At 36.5% G+C, this 15,348-nt stretch overlaps 1 protein-coding gene across 4 annotated transcripts in view; it reads left to right on the forward strand.

Annotated features, from left to right (window-relative positions):
- Window positions 1-15,348, forward strand: part of Nmdar2 (NMDA receptor 2) — a 61,042-nt gene that overhangs the window by 15,972 nt on the left and 29,722 nt on the right. For all 4 annotated transcript variants that reach the window (XM_066393822.1, XM_066393823.1, XM_066393825.1 and 1 more), the window contains 3 exons: window positions 6,189-6,450; window positions 7,217-7,310; window positions 8,137-8,377. In XM_066393822.1, coding sequence (XP_066249919.1) covers window positions 6,189-6,450; window positions 7,217-7,310; window positions 8,137-8,377 — 597 coding nt within the window. The remainder of the gene's footprint in view (window positions 1-6,188; window positions 6,451-7,216; window positions 7,311-8,136; window positions 8,378-15,348) is intronic.

Raw genomic sequence — 15,348 nt, forward strand, 5'->3', positions numbered from 1 at the left:
TGACGGTCTTAAGGATAGGTACCATACATTTTATATATTTGATATTTTCCCCTTTCTCAATGACATTAATCATCAAGGATGTATCTAATCGGTGCACTAACTGCTGTTATGCGATTGGTCGTTACAACATTGACATGTGGCGTTTTGATTTGTATTTTTGACTTCGACATTTGACATGACATCTTTGATTTTTTCAGAAAAAAAAGAGAGTTGTCAAGATTTCATGAATTGAAAATTGTTTGGAAGAACTCTAGATTAACAAAATTTTGAAAGGTGCACTCCACGCCACTGACCATAAACATTAGGGGAGTACTAATCAGTATTCACCTGAAGTTATTTAGGATTCGATGTTAAACCTTAATCGCTTAAAAGTATTAAAAATTAATGAAAAAACATCAATGGCATGCTAACTGGTATTTATAATTCGAAAATTACGTGCGAACTCTAAGACAAGGAAATTAAGTATCAACGCTTTAGTGATAAAACTATTATTACGAAAATAAATTTAATAAATTGATATGAATATGGGAGTGACAACGTTGTCTTGAACAGAGACATTATTATTCAGAACAATTTATGCAATTAAAGTCGTTGTTTTCACAGACGTCTGAAGAAGACGCCTTCTCCCTGTAATTACCAATAATTACACACAGAGATGCACACATCAAAATTATTTATAGCTTGCACTTAATACTTCTATGATTAATTAACAGTTTTGGAAATTTGGCTTCGTTGTTGCAGATTCTAGCGTCAACGTCCTTTGTGCCAAACCACTGCACGACTAAATTTCATTTTTCTTTTAATTAAACTCCCGAAATCAGTTTGCACTGGAACGTTCTCTAATTAACGCAGGTAACGTAGTTGCAAATAACTGGTGTTAATTGCTCTTACTAAAAAACTAAAACAACCCTCAAAATAAACACAAAATTTCTTGTCACTTCAATAAAGTCGGATATTAATCAAATTGTGACACATTGACAATAGCCGAATTTGACGTGTGAGTGAGACTAAAAATTGAAGAAATGTGTGTCGAATGTTAAATTCATACAGTTCCGACTGATTCAAGACAAGTTCTTATTAATTTACTAATACGTAACAGTCACACAATCACAGCTTGCCCCTTTTTTGTGTAATTCATCACAGGTGAATTCGTTATCAATACGCGCGTCGCTTCGAGCTTTACTAATGTGCAGACATTTGAAAATTAATAATACATCGTCAACAACATGAAGAATTCACAAGGGAAACTTAATTTGGAAAGCAATTTTAAGGTCTTTTTCATAGACAGTGCGTATTTTTTTAAGGTTACCATGAGTTTTTCTTGTTGAGGAAATTTATTTGATCATTCCAAATAGTCAACTACATTTATGGAAATTGCCAACAAAGGGCCATTATTATTATCGGAAAACGCCCCGCGGCCGAATAACTTTGAAACACGGAAAGCGGAAATATTTATTTAGGTTCAATTCCCCAAATAAAATTCGATAATAATTGAAATGTGTCTGCCAGAAATGACAACAACACATAAAAACAAATATCTCTACTAATTGGAATTATTTTTATTATTGACACTGCCATGCGAAATATGCAGGGGAGTTGTTTATAGACAGAAGACACTGGACCTACTCTAGATATACAAGGTTGCCTCTCATTTTTTACAAAATTGGTTTAATGGGAGAAAGTTAACATTTTTGCGTACTTTTAGTAAACGACGTTATCGAACTTTTTGGTTTTCAATATTTTATGAAAAATATAAAATTGGCCAACACTTTCAGTCAAAAATATTTAGAAAGTTTGATCAAAACAAGTTTAATAGTAATACATTTTTTGTTAGCTCTAGATGTCAATACTAACTTAGTTTTTTTAATAATGATCGTAGGGATTTCATATTTAGAAAGCGCTGTTAATTCCTGAAAGATTTGGACACTTTTTTAATTAGCCCCCTAGCTTTTCCAATATCACTCCAATGGATTTTTCTATTTGTTTTTCTATAGTTTCTTGGACCTCCTAAAATCGTATTTAAATTCCTCAAGTGCTTTATAGCTAAATTTCTCTTTCATTATCTGAGCGTTATTTTTCAAAATTGATTCTATTATGATTTAGACATACATCGATCATCTCGTGTGGGAACATCCGATATAGGGGCTCGTAGGTTGCTGTAATGGCGAAACGAGTTCCAACGCTGCATAGCAGATACGTTGCGACCGATAAATCTATTTCACCGAATTGGAAAGAAATAAAAAAAACACTATAGGGCCTTCAGAAGGGAAGCGGTTTGTTGAGCGAATAAAAGGCCTCAGGGTAACTAACTAGTATATTTATCTGATGGTTGAATTTGACCTAATTGGACACGTTTCGAGTTCATTCGAAATTATACTGAAATCGGATGTAGGGAAAGTTTTCCTAAATAAATTATATTGAGAAACCATGTATCAGTCCATAAAGCATAATAATTGAGTTATGCCAGTGTGTTCTACAATTTTAAAATATAAAACGTTACTCCCCATTCGTACTCGTGAATATACGGTAATAGTTATTATCATAATGTTATTATTATTATTATTCATACAAGGAGTACGAAAAAAAATGCAATTTTGTACTAAGGTGACTACGGCCACATTCTAAATGCAACAAAAAGAGCAAAAATCCTGAATAGTGATAGGACTAAGTGAACTACTTGAATAAGGGCGTTCGAGAAATTTTTCTAAACGATAAGTCCTTCGAGCTCGAAAACTCTCACTCCAGATCTATGTAAAAGCAACGCGGATGACATTTGCCGCTCTGAATTGAGACTTCGTAGCTATCCTCATTACTTGAATTAAGTGGCAATATCGGTCTTGGTATTGTGTAAAATGCGGCCACTTATGGGGACTTTAACGGGATTTCTTTCGTATTTGGCACTGGAAATTGCCGTTTTAGACCTTAATTATTGCAGTTTCTATTGAGCTAAATAGCAAGTTCAGATTTGATACCTTCTGCTTTATGTAATAAAAACTATTAGTAACGTATTATTACGAAGTTCGATAAGGAACTAGTACCGAAAAAATGCAAACAATAAAATTTAAAAAGAATACATCTTTTTCATGGCTACCTATTTCCCCTGATATCATTTTAATCGATTTATCTACATTTCCTATAATTGGCCCCTTATAAAAAGTACGCTAATAAAACGCGGTTATAAATGTCTCCGTAATATAAAACGTCGGCCACATTCGTATAATAAACGTGGACAAAAAGCAAGTGAAGACCGGAAATTGGGCCGGAAACCGCAGGTTCAGAACGAGATTTGAATAATGGTGGAACGCAGGGGAAAGGAACAGCCCCATAAATAATTTGCTTTAAGATTTCGATGGAGCAGTATCCGGTGAAAGCTAATGTCCCTTTGGCAAATTTCTCTGTTTTTGCAACGTTGACAATGTGTTGAATTCACTGCAAAGACATGCCTTTCCGATAAATTCTACTTCACCGCCTTAAATCCCACAGGAACAATTGAAACTTTTAAAATAGTAATAAAACAAATTCGTTTTTCAAGAAAAGGGACATAATTAAAAGCAGTACTGGTCTTGAATAACAATCCACTTCCTTCAAAGAAAGAGACGAAGGGCAAAACTGCCGCAAAAAAGAAGGCCAATCCAGTAAATTAGATTGGCCTCTGAGCGGGGCACAGTGCCCGAAAGGTGGCGCTAAAGTTAAATTACACCGCTATTGCAATGCAAATACCTCGGAAACTCCTCGCTCAATGGCTCTATTTTATGATTTTTGAAAATTAGTTCAAAGGCTCCAAATTGGTAATGTAAAGAAAAAATTGGTCGCGAAAATTTTTAACTTCAAAATTATGAATAACGCTTCAGAGACCTACAGTGACCACGAATTTAATTATGAAAGAAGATAAAAAATTTAACATTAAATGAGTGGAAATTCCAGCTATTGGAAATGTGTAGCACTGGAATAAAAAGTTTTCTCTTATAGACTTCGATTTCGTAAAATTGAGAGTGGGGTAAATCAAGTTAGTTTAGGTCGAGGAAATCCCTCGAAGTCGGCCCGTCAAGGGATCCAGAATCCCGCCACATTTCCGATTACAAACTGTTTAATGAAATCGAGATGTCCCCGCATATTAGAAGGGCCACAGTTAAAAGTGGAACTTGTGTCAAAATCTCTCGGGATTAGACTCAAACTTTAAATGAACCGTTCGAATAGAGCGGTGAAGGGGGGGGGGGGGGGGGAGATGGGTTCTGATTATAATAAAGAGGAGCTCATTAAATATACGTAGTGTTTTATTCCCCCCTCATTTGATTGTTTGCTCGGCCGGCATCAAAGTTTAATACCATTGTTGCAGAAAAATTGGGAAGTGAAACCGATAAGTCTTTGATAGAGTTGGGGAAGATTTCAGATCTCGCAACCTAAACAGGATTTGAACGAAAAATAAATCTTTTTATTGGCGCTGTTATTGGAGAGCTTGTTAGAGGCGAAAAAAACAAAAACAAAAACAAAATGGTCTATGTTAGTGCCGTTTTCAGCTCCACAACAATGCATTCATGGACCCAGAACTTGCCGGTGTATTTTGGAACTTTACTACTGCTTCCTCATTCAAAAGTGCATACATTATTCTCCATAAAAGCCAAATAAGGACGGAAGGTTGCACAAGTTGCCTTTGCTATGCCGTAACTTTCTGTTTAGCTTGGTTATCGTTTGAGTTTAACGACGTTAATGACATCATTAAGGTGCGTGTGCGGAGTGAGTGAATGAATGAGCTACACGAAACTGTTAGTAAATGAAAGAGCTACAAATAACAAAGAAGTTCCATTAAAGGCTGGCGCTTTGTACAGCAGACTTAATATCGTTTTAAGTTCGAATTAAATTGCAAAGTTCAGTTCGGGCAAGTATCTGGTTGGCGTCAAGTAAAGTTGTAATGATAGTTTTTGACATTTATTGCTCATTGAAACTTGCCTCACATTCCTGACGCATTGGGGCCAAGAGTTATTTAATTGTTATACAGTGTGTCAATTTCAAAACTTTGGATTGCCTATATCTTTGAAGATTGGATTTTTTTTTAGAACATTCAAGAACCATTTCGGCAGAATGGAAGGGCAACCAGTTTACTAGTCGTTGTAAGTTTCTACGTGTACCCCTAAGGGAGGTAGCTGCCCCAACTCTCAATTTCAACACCTATTATGTGATACCTCATTTTAAAGATCTTTGTAAACTGAGTATAAAAAAAGTAGTTTCAATAAAAAATTGAATTTTTGAGAAGTTACAGCATTTTCAATACAGAAATACCATATTTAAAAAATATCCGCAAAAACAGTTTAAAATGTTCAGTCAGAACTCAACTTCTATTATTTTTTCAAATATTTAAGGGATAACGGATTGACATACTTCGGTAATTCGAAACTGCAAATCTTGCAAATTAGCTGGCTTGGTTTTGTCAACGACTGTGTGTTAAATCAGGTAATCGTGGTGGCCACTCTATTTCTCCTCAGCGATCAATTCATCCTGGTGGATAATTGGTTTTGTTTGTAAAGTGGAATGCGGTGGAACACTATCCAATCAAAGATGTAAAAGATTTTCATTTAATTGCAGATCGTTATCGATAGAATTGGGGTACCTATCTCTTTTACGAGTACACTTAAAAACTTGCAACCTCTATTAAATTAGTTTCCTCTCCATTCTGTCGAAACGGTTTTTCATGTTCTAAAAAATTTTAATCTTCAGAGTTATAAGCAATCCAAAGTTTTGAAATTGACAAACTGTGTGTTTATTATGACCTCATAAAGCAAAGCATTCATTAGGCAATTTGTCACCCTATGCAAATGTGGATTTTCTACATTGAGTCGATCCTATCCAGTAAATAATGGTTTGTTTTTCTAGAAATTCATTGGTGCAGATTGACTGCTTGGGAGATCCCGATTTTTTTTTTAATTTTCATTTTTAATAAAATCGTTTAAGTAAGATTTTAGTGTCGGTAAATGAGTTATCATTATGTTTTTACTTCTTGACTTCATATTGTAAACCTGCGAGTTTGGGTACAGTAAATATAAGAAGGCGAACCTGACGTTCCCCATTACGTCTCTGGTTTCGCGTAACGATCATGGATAAGCAATTTTCACATCGCTCTCTTAGAGTATCCCGCCGTCAACTTAGTCAGTTCGGTAGTATTACCACACACCACACCTTTTTGTTTATTTTAGCCATCCTCAAATCGCTATGCAAAGAGTTCCTCAACTTTAATGTCTCCTCCATCCTCTACCTCATGAACTACGAGCAATATGGCCGAAGCACTGCGTCTGCGCAATACTTCCTGCAATTGGCCGGTTACCTGGGCATTCCAGTCATCGCTTGGAACGCAGACAACTCTGGCCTTGAGAGGAGGGCCTCGCAGTCCTCGTTGCAGCTGCAGCTGGCGCCCTCTTTGGAACACCAAACGGCTGCCATGCTGAGCATCCTAGAAAGGTTCGTTCTTACTATTTTTCAGCACCTTTTATCACCTTTAAGGGCCAGTGAACACGCGGACATATCGAGTTTCTATTTAATCACTCCGAATTCAAGTCTCTTGTTTAAACATCAAGCCGGTCGATTTTTGACGAACAATGGAGCTGAGACCTCTGTTGTAATTGAGAGCCCTTTGTGCTGAAGCTGCGCCCTTTTGATAAATTTATTTAGTTTTAAATCGCGAAAGAACTCCCGCTGTTTAGAGCTGTCTGGTACAATTAACTAAAGGACTACTTCGGGAGTTTGAAAATGAACACTTTAAAACATAAGAAGGCATTTACAGCGCAAAAAATTGGAATGATACGAAGGAATAATTAAGGCGGATGATAGTTTGGAAAGTGACGAGAAACAGGTTTCTGCATAAAATAAAGGCAAAAATCTACTTTGAAGACATGAAAACATATGTCAGCTTCTGGAAGACTTTTCAGTGCAATCAACGCAAAAAGGCGGCGGAGAATTCTTGTTTGGATGCAAATTTTTAGAAAAGAAGTCAGCGAATGTAGCAATTTATTCGCGCAGCAGAGGCATAAGAGATGTTTTATTAGGGAGCAAATTCAACAAGGTTTGGACTTATTTAAAAAAGCCCTATGTGCGGAAACGTGGGAGAAATGTTTCGGTAAATTGCCATCATTCGTCTTTGTTCGTGATGCAAAGACACACAAAAGAGTTTATTAAGCACTAGAATAGTGTACTGAGTGTCTGGAAATGTTTCATATTTTGTTTTCAGATACAAATGGCATCAGTTTTCTGTGGTAACAAGTCTGATAGCTGGCCACGACGACTTCATTCAAGCGGTGCGGGAACGAGTGTCGGCCATGCAGGTAAACTCAATTTCAGACTTAAATTCTCCCTCAAAGGACAAAAAAGGCGATCCCATTATTAGGATCTTCGATTGCTCGCCATGTATATGTATAATGTCTTGAGTGGCCACAGTGGACCGTCCTTCGATCCCTTGTACCCCTTTGTTATGCCTTGTCAGGCGATTTCTGCTGTTAAGGGTCCAATGTAATTTAGATGCAAATATTGGGGAAACTTGTAATATACGAAGGGTTTGAATTAGGAGACTAAAACGCTGCTGGTTCTTAGGGGATTTTAGAAATCGGAACTTTTTACTGCGCTATCTAATTCTCTCTATACGCATAACTCCAATGGATTTTTCTATTTGGGGAAGTACGGAACTATCAAATACCATTTTTCTAAAGTTTGAAGGAAATAGAATGTTTTTAAATTCCTGAGCAAGATCAAATATAAGTATGATCGAAACCTCAGGTTGTGGGAATAACGAAAAATTTTATTGCTTGTTTCGAATCCGTTAATTGACGTGTCTTATATGTTATCGATAGTGAGTGCAGTTGAAAAAGGTCAATATAGGGTATTAGGATGAATGTTGAAATCTCTGGATGGAAATAGTGAATTTTTGAAGATCTGCAAAGCGGATTTTGCTAACTCCATCTCAACGAAGAACCAACATGAGGTTTAATGTTTGGTCGAGCGGTATTTTATTTTGGTACTTCTCTGAGAGTTTCGCTTTTATTCTTTTTTTTGCAATTTCTTTTATTAATTGTTTCAATCCTGACATACTTGATTATCAACTCACTGCACCGAAAATTTTAAAACATATACAGGGTAGACGATATTAATTTTCAGGATCGCTTCAAATTCACGATTCTGAACGCCATTCTGGTATCTAATAAAGGGGATTTGGCGGCCCTGGTCAACTCCGAGGCCCGCGTGATGCTCCTGTATTGCACCAAAGAAGAAGCCATTGACATCTTGACCGCAGCCAGCGATTTGCACTTGACAGGCGAGAACTACGTCTGGGTTGTGACACAAAGCGTCATCGAAACTGCCTCGCAAGCTCCTTACCAATTTCCCGTGGGAATGTTGGGTAAGTTTAGTAGAAACTCGTAAGGGTCATTAGATCAATGCACCCTCATTTGGACCTGAACGACCGGGGCACTATTTTTGGATCTGCAACTTTACCTGATAGAAGTTTAATTATCATGAACTTAGCTTTAATCAATTGAATGCAACTTGAGAACGTGACAAGAGTACGTTAGTGACTTTTGCCATTTGTTCATTTTAAAAATAAAACACATTTGGCGACTCCAACAGTAGGAAGCACACAGCAACACACAAACACAACCACACAAACAGATCGTGACTTAACAATTTGTAACCATACTTATACAATTTTTAAAGAAATAATTTATATATTTATAATTTTTATTTTTATTTATACATATATTCATATTACATATGTAGGTTTTTCTTCCGTTGTCTAGGGGTTTATTAATTGGAGCTTCGGCAATTGTGTTTTAGGGATAGTTAGGGATCTTTCAATGATAGCCACGTTAACTTAACGACATGAATATATTAGATAAGAAACTGAGTAAAAAAGCGCGGGCACGACCCCTGAGTCTTCAGTCCACTAGGAAGCCAGGAAAAAGAGAGCGATCCGCTTTCTCCCTAGTCTTAAGTATGAACATCCATGATCGTAAACCATGGGCGTACCATTTAAACAATACTTGAAGGCATTGGGACAGCCCTCCGCACGGAGCCGCTGCGTCCACATCTGGCACCCAGCCCTTGGCGAAGACCTCGCCAAAGGGAACCAGCATTGTACTTCCCATGCCAACAGAGCATCGTGGAAAAAACCCAGGTTACGGGGTAGTGCCAACCATGGGCGTACCTTAGGGGTAACTCGCCCTCATGCCCTAATCCTTAATCCTAACTTATCGCAGGATATCTACAAACTATGTACACTAAGCGGTCTGACAAGCGGATCCCACACATAGTATGTGTATTTATATTTATTTTTTTGTATAGACAGACAATAAAGCAGAGTTTGCAATATGCTTAATGAAACAAAATCAACAGCAGACGAGTCTCTCACATCACAAACATCAATAAGTCTCAAACTCCTGTGGAATAGGTTAGATCAGATTACTTCAAGTTAAGGACTAGAAATTGAGTTTGCTCTGATCACTGCTGATTTAAAAAATTTCGTCGGTTTTTCAAAATTTACATTTTTTTAAAGTTAGTCTATTTTTCATCTTTTTTACTCAAAAGTGATACAAATAAGCAGGAAACAACAGACCGCAAAAGGATCTGAAAAAGTCCACGTTATAGTCATTAGATTTAGACATTTGTTTCGCTTACATACATTCGAGTGGATTTAATCGATGACAACCAACACGAACTGCATCATCACACTCAGTATTCGAAAGGATGTTTTTACTTTACTATTTGTTAAACACTGCCTTAAGGACCAAAAGAGCTTATCGTCGTTTGGCTCATTAGCTCAATGATGATGTTTTGCTTAGCACAGAAGTTGATTGATGGCCTCATTCCGAAGGGTCAATACCGCATTGTCCTCACGACAAAGGCGAAGCCGATGCTAACGCTTTTTGCTTTGCCAACGGATGAATCCAAGAAGTTACGCGAGGCACGAGCAAGTTTTCAAATTAAAGTCCTCGCTGACCGGCAAAATCATTTATCAAAAGGAAGTTTTAAAAGTTGATAATGAAAGGCAGTAGGCACCCAGTCCGGTGAGATTATGAAACGATCTAGTGTACACACTGCTGAGGCTGCCGTGATTAGACTAGCCTTTATGGCTAATTTAACATTATTTTAAAAGAAAAGTTTCTATAGTCATTAATGTTGGCTGTACTAGCAAGAAGATGTAGCTGCTTAAGGCTTAAACTTGAACATCTCCTATAATACGCAATAAATCTTTCCTGCGCCGAGATGTTTGCGTCCAATTTGCATCTAAATAAGATCACGTCTGGAGCTGATCAAAATAAAAAAAAAACAATTCCGCAGTTGTGAAATGTAGCAAACTTGTAAATACGCGTCTAAAGACGAGTTTAAAGGGCACATTTGAGTTTAGCTTGAAAGTAAGACCGTCAAACTCGATTGCGTGCCACGCTAATTCAATCAATACCTTAGAGAATCAGTGCCAAATATGGAGACACATAACATACAGCTATGGTTCAAATCACGTAACTTTTTATTCACGTCACAAACGTAACGATTGACGTAAAACGACAACGCCTCACGTAAAATGACAAGTCATGTTATCAACACATAAATTTATTATGCTAAAAAAGAATAAAGATATATTTGGATGTCTAAACATAGTCCTGTCTTTTTTGCACGCTTGTCGCTCAATTTGTTGACATTTTGGTTTAATTTGATTTTTTAAACCGTTGTGTTCTTTGTTCATCAACTTTGGCGGTAAAATTATGATAATAATAATGGACATTCAGAGACCACTGTGTGGTTTAAATGTGTGGTGTGAAGTTCTTCAGACTGTCACGGCAGACATGTTATATGTGTTCTATTCAGCACATAGAAAAGCAAAATTTTGGCTTGGTTTAGCAGAGAGAAACTGTTTGATAGAAAGGAAATCTCGCCCTTAATTATTAATGTTTATGATTACTTAAGTGAATCAGAAATTTCTTTTAGAAATTTTAGTGACGAAGTATATTATTTTAAACGTGTTTATTCATAACATTTCCTTCAGATTTGTGAATCCGTTAGAAATAAAGATTATTATTATCTTTGCTTCTTTATTCATTGGCATGATAATCATTTGCTCTGGACCTAACTATACTATTACTATACTGATAGCGTTGCACTAATACCTGACAAATTCCTGCTACATATTAATTTTGGAAAGACGTGACATCACTGCCGATATGAAGCTTATGACGTGCATAAAAAGTTAAGTAAGTTGAACCCTACTTACACTCTCATGAAGTCTTGACGCTTAACGGAATGAGTTACAGGGGAGTAAAAAAATGAAAACTACTGCATTTTTTAAACGCTACATTTTGGGCTTCGAAATCTTTCAGAAGATTGAAATTAAAACAAAAAAATGAGAAGATCAACGCAAAACAATACAATTAAAACCCATTTTGGATGATTAATTTTCATACTCAGAAGGGTATTAGTTTCCGTTTCGATTTTTTTATGTACATTATCCTGATGTAAAAGTTAATAGCATATTTACAATAATATTTTGACAATTCGGCTTTAAAACAGATTCGACGCCAAACACTGCGACAGTAAAAAGCAATCAGTTTTTATTTTCCGAAAGAATTGTGCTCCGATATTTTTTCCCGTTCCATTAAAGCAAATAAAACTTCGCCTTGAAGAAACATGAATAGCGAAGCAGGTGTAACGAAACGACTTTATTTATAAGCCTGAAGGGAAATAATCCTGTATCAATGGCAATGAAAGTTTATCGAAGAAGTTGTGGTTGCTTTGGTATAGTTAAATAATGGAAAGTTAGGACAAAAAAAATAAATAAATTCCCATCACGGCAAATAAGGATAAACTGTTGAGTACATCAATGGAAACTTTCGGCCCTCATAAAACTATTTGGCCGCATTCTCCGCGCAAAATTGGGCCATAAAACAATGCGACATGTATCCTCGAAAAGTGCTCTCTTCAAGGCATTACGAACACGGATTTGGGAGGTCAGCACTTTTCAATATTTCCAGAGTAATTTTGCTGAAACACGTCGTCGGAAAACAAGCCAAAAAACTGACCGCAAAACAACAGTAACACGTTTTTCGGGCTAAAATAATTAATGTTTGTGCCACTCCAGCGCTTCCAACCGACACGAATCACATTAATCGCATCAATAACAATTATTAGTTACACTTCTGAAACGCGCATCCCTTATCAGCGGCAAACCCATTAAACGCCCGTAATTCGGAATAGGCAAGCAAAAGTTATCCTTTCCACTACATTTCCATTTTTAGTTTGCAGTATAAAATCGTTTCACCCCATTCAGAGGCATTTGCATTCAAAGCATAATTCAATGTTGGGAAAGAGGGGGGGGGGGGGGGGGGGGCTGAAGACTTCTGCAAGTGCATGCAGCGGTAGCCTTTTTGAATGAGTTGAGCAACATTTTTATTTTATTCTTCTTTTCCCGACGGAATACCACCCGAAAACTTATATCTTAAACGAATTTTCAAAGTCCGAACTTATTTATCAAAAGTGCCCATCCATCCTTGAGAGGTTTGAAAACAAAATTATGTTTCGTGAACTCATTTCTATCGGTGAAGTTACTGCTAAATATATACGGGTCATCGGCAAAGTGGAGTTGTGTGCAGATGCAGCGGTAACTTCGTGAAAACGTTTATTCCCTGCCGCTCTACTGGGAAAATAACCGTGGAAACATGACTAAAAGCGGGCAGGCCAATAATTTCAAGTTATGGTCTGTTGATCCAACATTTGCAGTATCCGTCGGCGGTGTTCCGCATATAAACTAAAGTCGCCGTTGATTTGTCGACCGCGGCAGAATAAACCAAAAACAGAGACATTCATCAGAAACATCAACTTTTTTTTGCTTAAAATCATGCACAGATCCACCACATTGAATAATGCTATATTATTATGAAATACCCTGTATAATAAATTTTTATTAAAGAGCTGAGGGTCTATCCCAGTGTTTCCATCGTCGCCGTAGGGCAATCACAGTAAGAAAATTTACAAATGTAAAGTGAAGCCCTCAACGATAAGAATTACAGTCTTTATAGAAAATTAATACTCTATAAAGAAAAAGCTATTTAAATCCTTTTTTAGAAATCCGTACAAATGTTGCCGTAAAAAGTACATACATTGTTCTTCTTTTGCCTACTTAGACTTTATCCTATAGGCCATTTGAAGGAACAATATATGTAATTTCAGGTCTAACAAATTTCAAAACCAACACGTGATCTTTTAGAACAACAACATAACAAAAAAGCGGATACGCTTTTGGAAACTTGAGATGAATAATGGTGCTTTCGTCTGCTCTGGGGCATTTCGTTTCATACATATATAGACGACGTTCTAGATTAGATCTGATTTGCCAGACAAAAATGCTTTAGGGTAACTATGACGATTCTAAAATTTTCATGTAGTGAAAACTGAAGTAGAATGTGCAGAACGACACAATAAAACTCTCCTCAGGGACCTACGTTGTATTTACCTATACGAATTTCCGCTTGTATTTGACACGAGTTAAGGAAAAAGATTTCGAAAAAAGAAAAAAATTTGTATTTACCAGCTAAAGTTTTCATGTAAGACAAAGTTCGAAAAACTTACAGCATAGCAGAGAATTAAGGTACATTTAAAAAAAGTATATACCAAACTTCTGCAACTCCTGAATATCAAGTTACGACGTCTGCAAGTTGGACTTATGAGCTGGAATACTGACACTAATATGGAATAGTTTGGGGAGTTCTCTAAAGGGAATTTATGTGAAAAGTTTTAGGAGCCTTTCAGATATCCTTTCTTAATAGTATTTTGACCAAAGAAGGAGAAAACTATACTATAAATTTGATTAAAATTCCTTATTCGTTTTATGTGACGAAACAAAGAGCTTTAACTCTTAATTATTAAGTCTTGATTAGACGTGAGGATAGATTATTAATGCAACTTCTCAACTAATTCAACTTCCCAGAATTTCCCATTCAAACGTCTAATATGCGCGGAGCGAATATTGAGCGCTGTTGGAAATTAACAAGCTTAAACTTTCCCTTCTTAATTGATAAACATTGAAGTCGACTGCGATTTCTTCTCTATTATTCGAAAGTTGACGTCAAGAAAAATTAAAATGAAACGAAAAGGTTAATTAACGAGTGAGACTAACTGAATACGCGTAAACCGTCCTCCGTAATTATCGTTACTATTTTTTAATTGACCCTCGTTTCCAACTGGCTTCACTGAGTCTAACAAGTCAATTAATGAGTTCGGGATGAGCATCAACACTCCACGTTATTAAAAAGAAAAAACTGCGTTTATTGAGTTGCGGGCCCGATCAGCCATATTCAGCTGCAATCACACATCCATTCTGCAGTCCAGAGCACGTCCAAACAATTTCCGTTAAATTGGCTTCTCATTAGCGGCCACATTATGAATATAATCAGCACGTGTCTGCTCATGATGCACGAGCAACACAAAAACAAACATGTCTTCCATTCAGATTGAGTTTCATTTGCCTTCATCGACGCAGCCGACCCGTTTCGCGTAATCTAATTAACACAGAAAGATTATCCTGATGATGCCTGATGAAGGAGATGTTTATACAAGGATTTTAATTGAGGAAAATGAAAGTTTGAGTGACAACTATCTCATGTAATAAACCAGTAGGTACGACTCATTTTAAATTGGAAGAAAACATCAAAAGTGTCGTTTATTCCTAAAGCTCCCAAAAGCTCGGAATAACTAACTGTTGAGTAAAAACTTTAGTAAGGATTTTCGACCTGTGTATCTTACTATTGTCAAAGGTTTTTTCCCATAATCCCCCGTAAACACATAAGAATTTTTTGCGCCTATGTGACAACACGAAGACGCAGAAGAGCCATCAATAATTTTTCCTTATTTTCCGAGTTTACAGTTGGAATTTAGCAATAAGAAAGGGAAAATCAGAACGAAAATTTTATTAACCCTTTTAGGTTTTCGCACAATGATGAAATTTGGAGCTATAAGATCAAACTTCTAGGGATTGTTCAGCACAATAATTGAAGGCATCTAACAATGAGTATAAAAACCCGTGTCCACAAATGTCTCTCTAAAGCGCTGCGGCTTTACGATGCTTTAAGACAGTTACGTGTAAAAATCAGTTTTATAGAGTTTTAGGACGTTTTATTTGAATTTGTTTGCACAAAATAACACTACAGAAATTGTTCAAAATGTCGTCCTTGAACTTGAATGCACCTGTTAACTGCTTTTTGCTAAATGTTTATCTTAACCAAGACTGATGACAGAAATTTTTGATCATTAGTTCGACACGTTCACTTGTTGTGTTTGTTAATCGTGAAAATTTTAAAAAGTTCGCAAAGTAATCGGTTTTTATGG

This window comes from Euwallacea similis, chromosome 10, assembly GCF_039881205.1.
Source record: "Euwallacea similis isolate ESF13 chromosome 10, ESF131.1, whole genome shotgun sequence".
NCBI lineage: Eukaryota > Metazoa > Arthropoda > Insecta > Coleoptera > Curculionidae > Euwallacea > Euwallacea similis.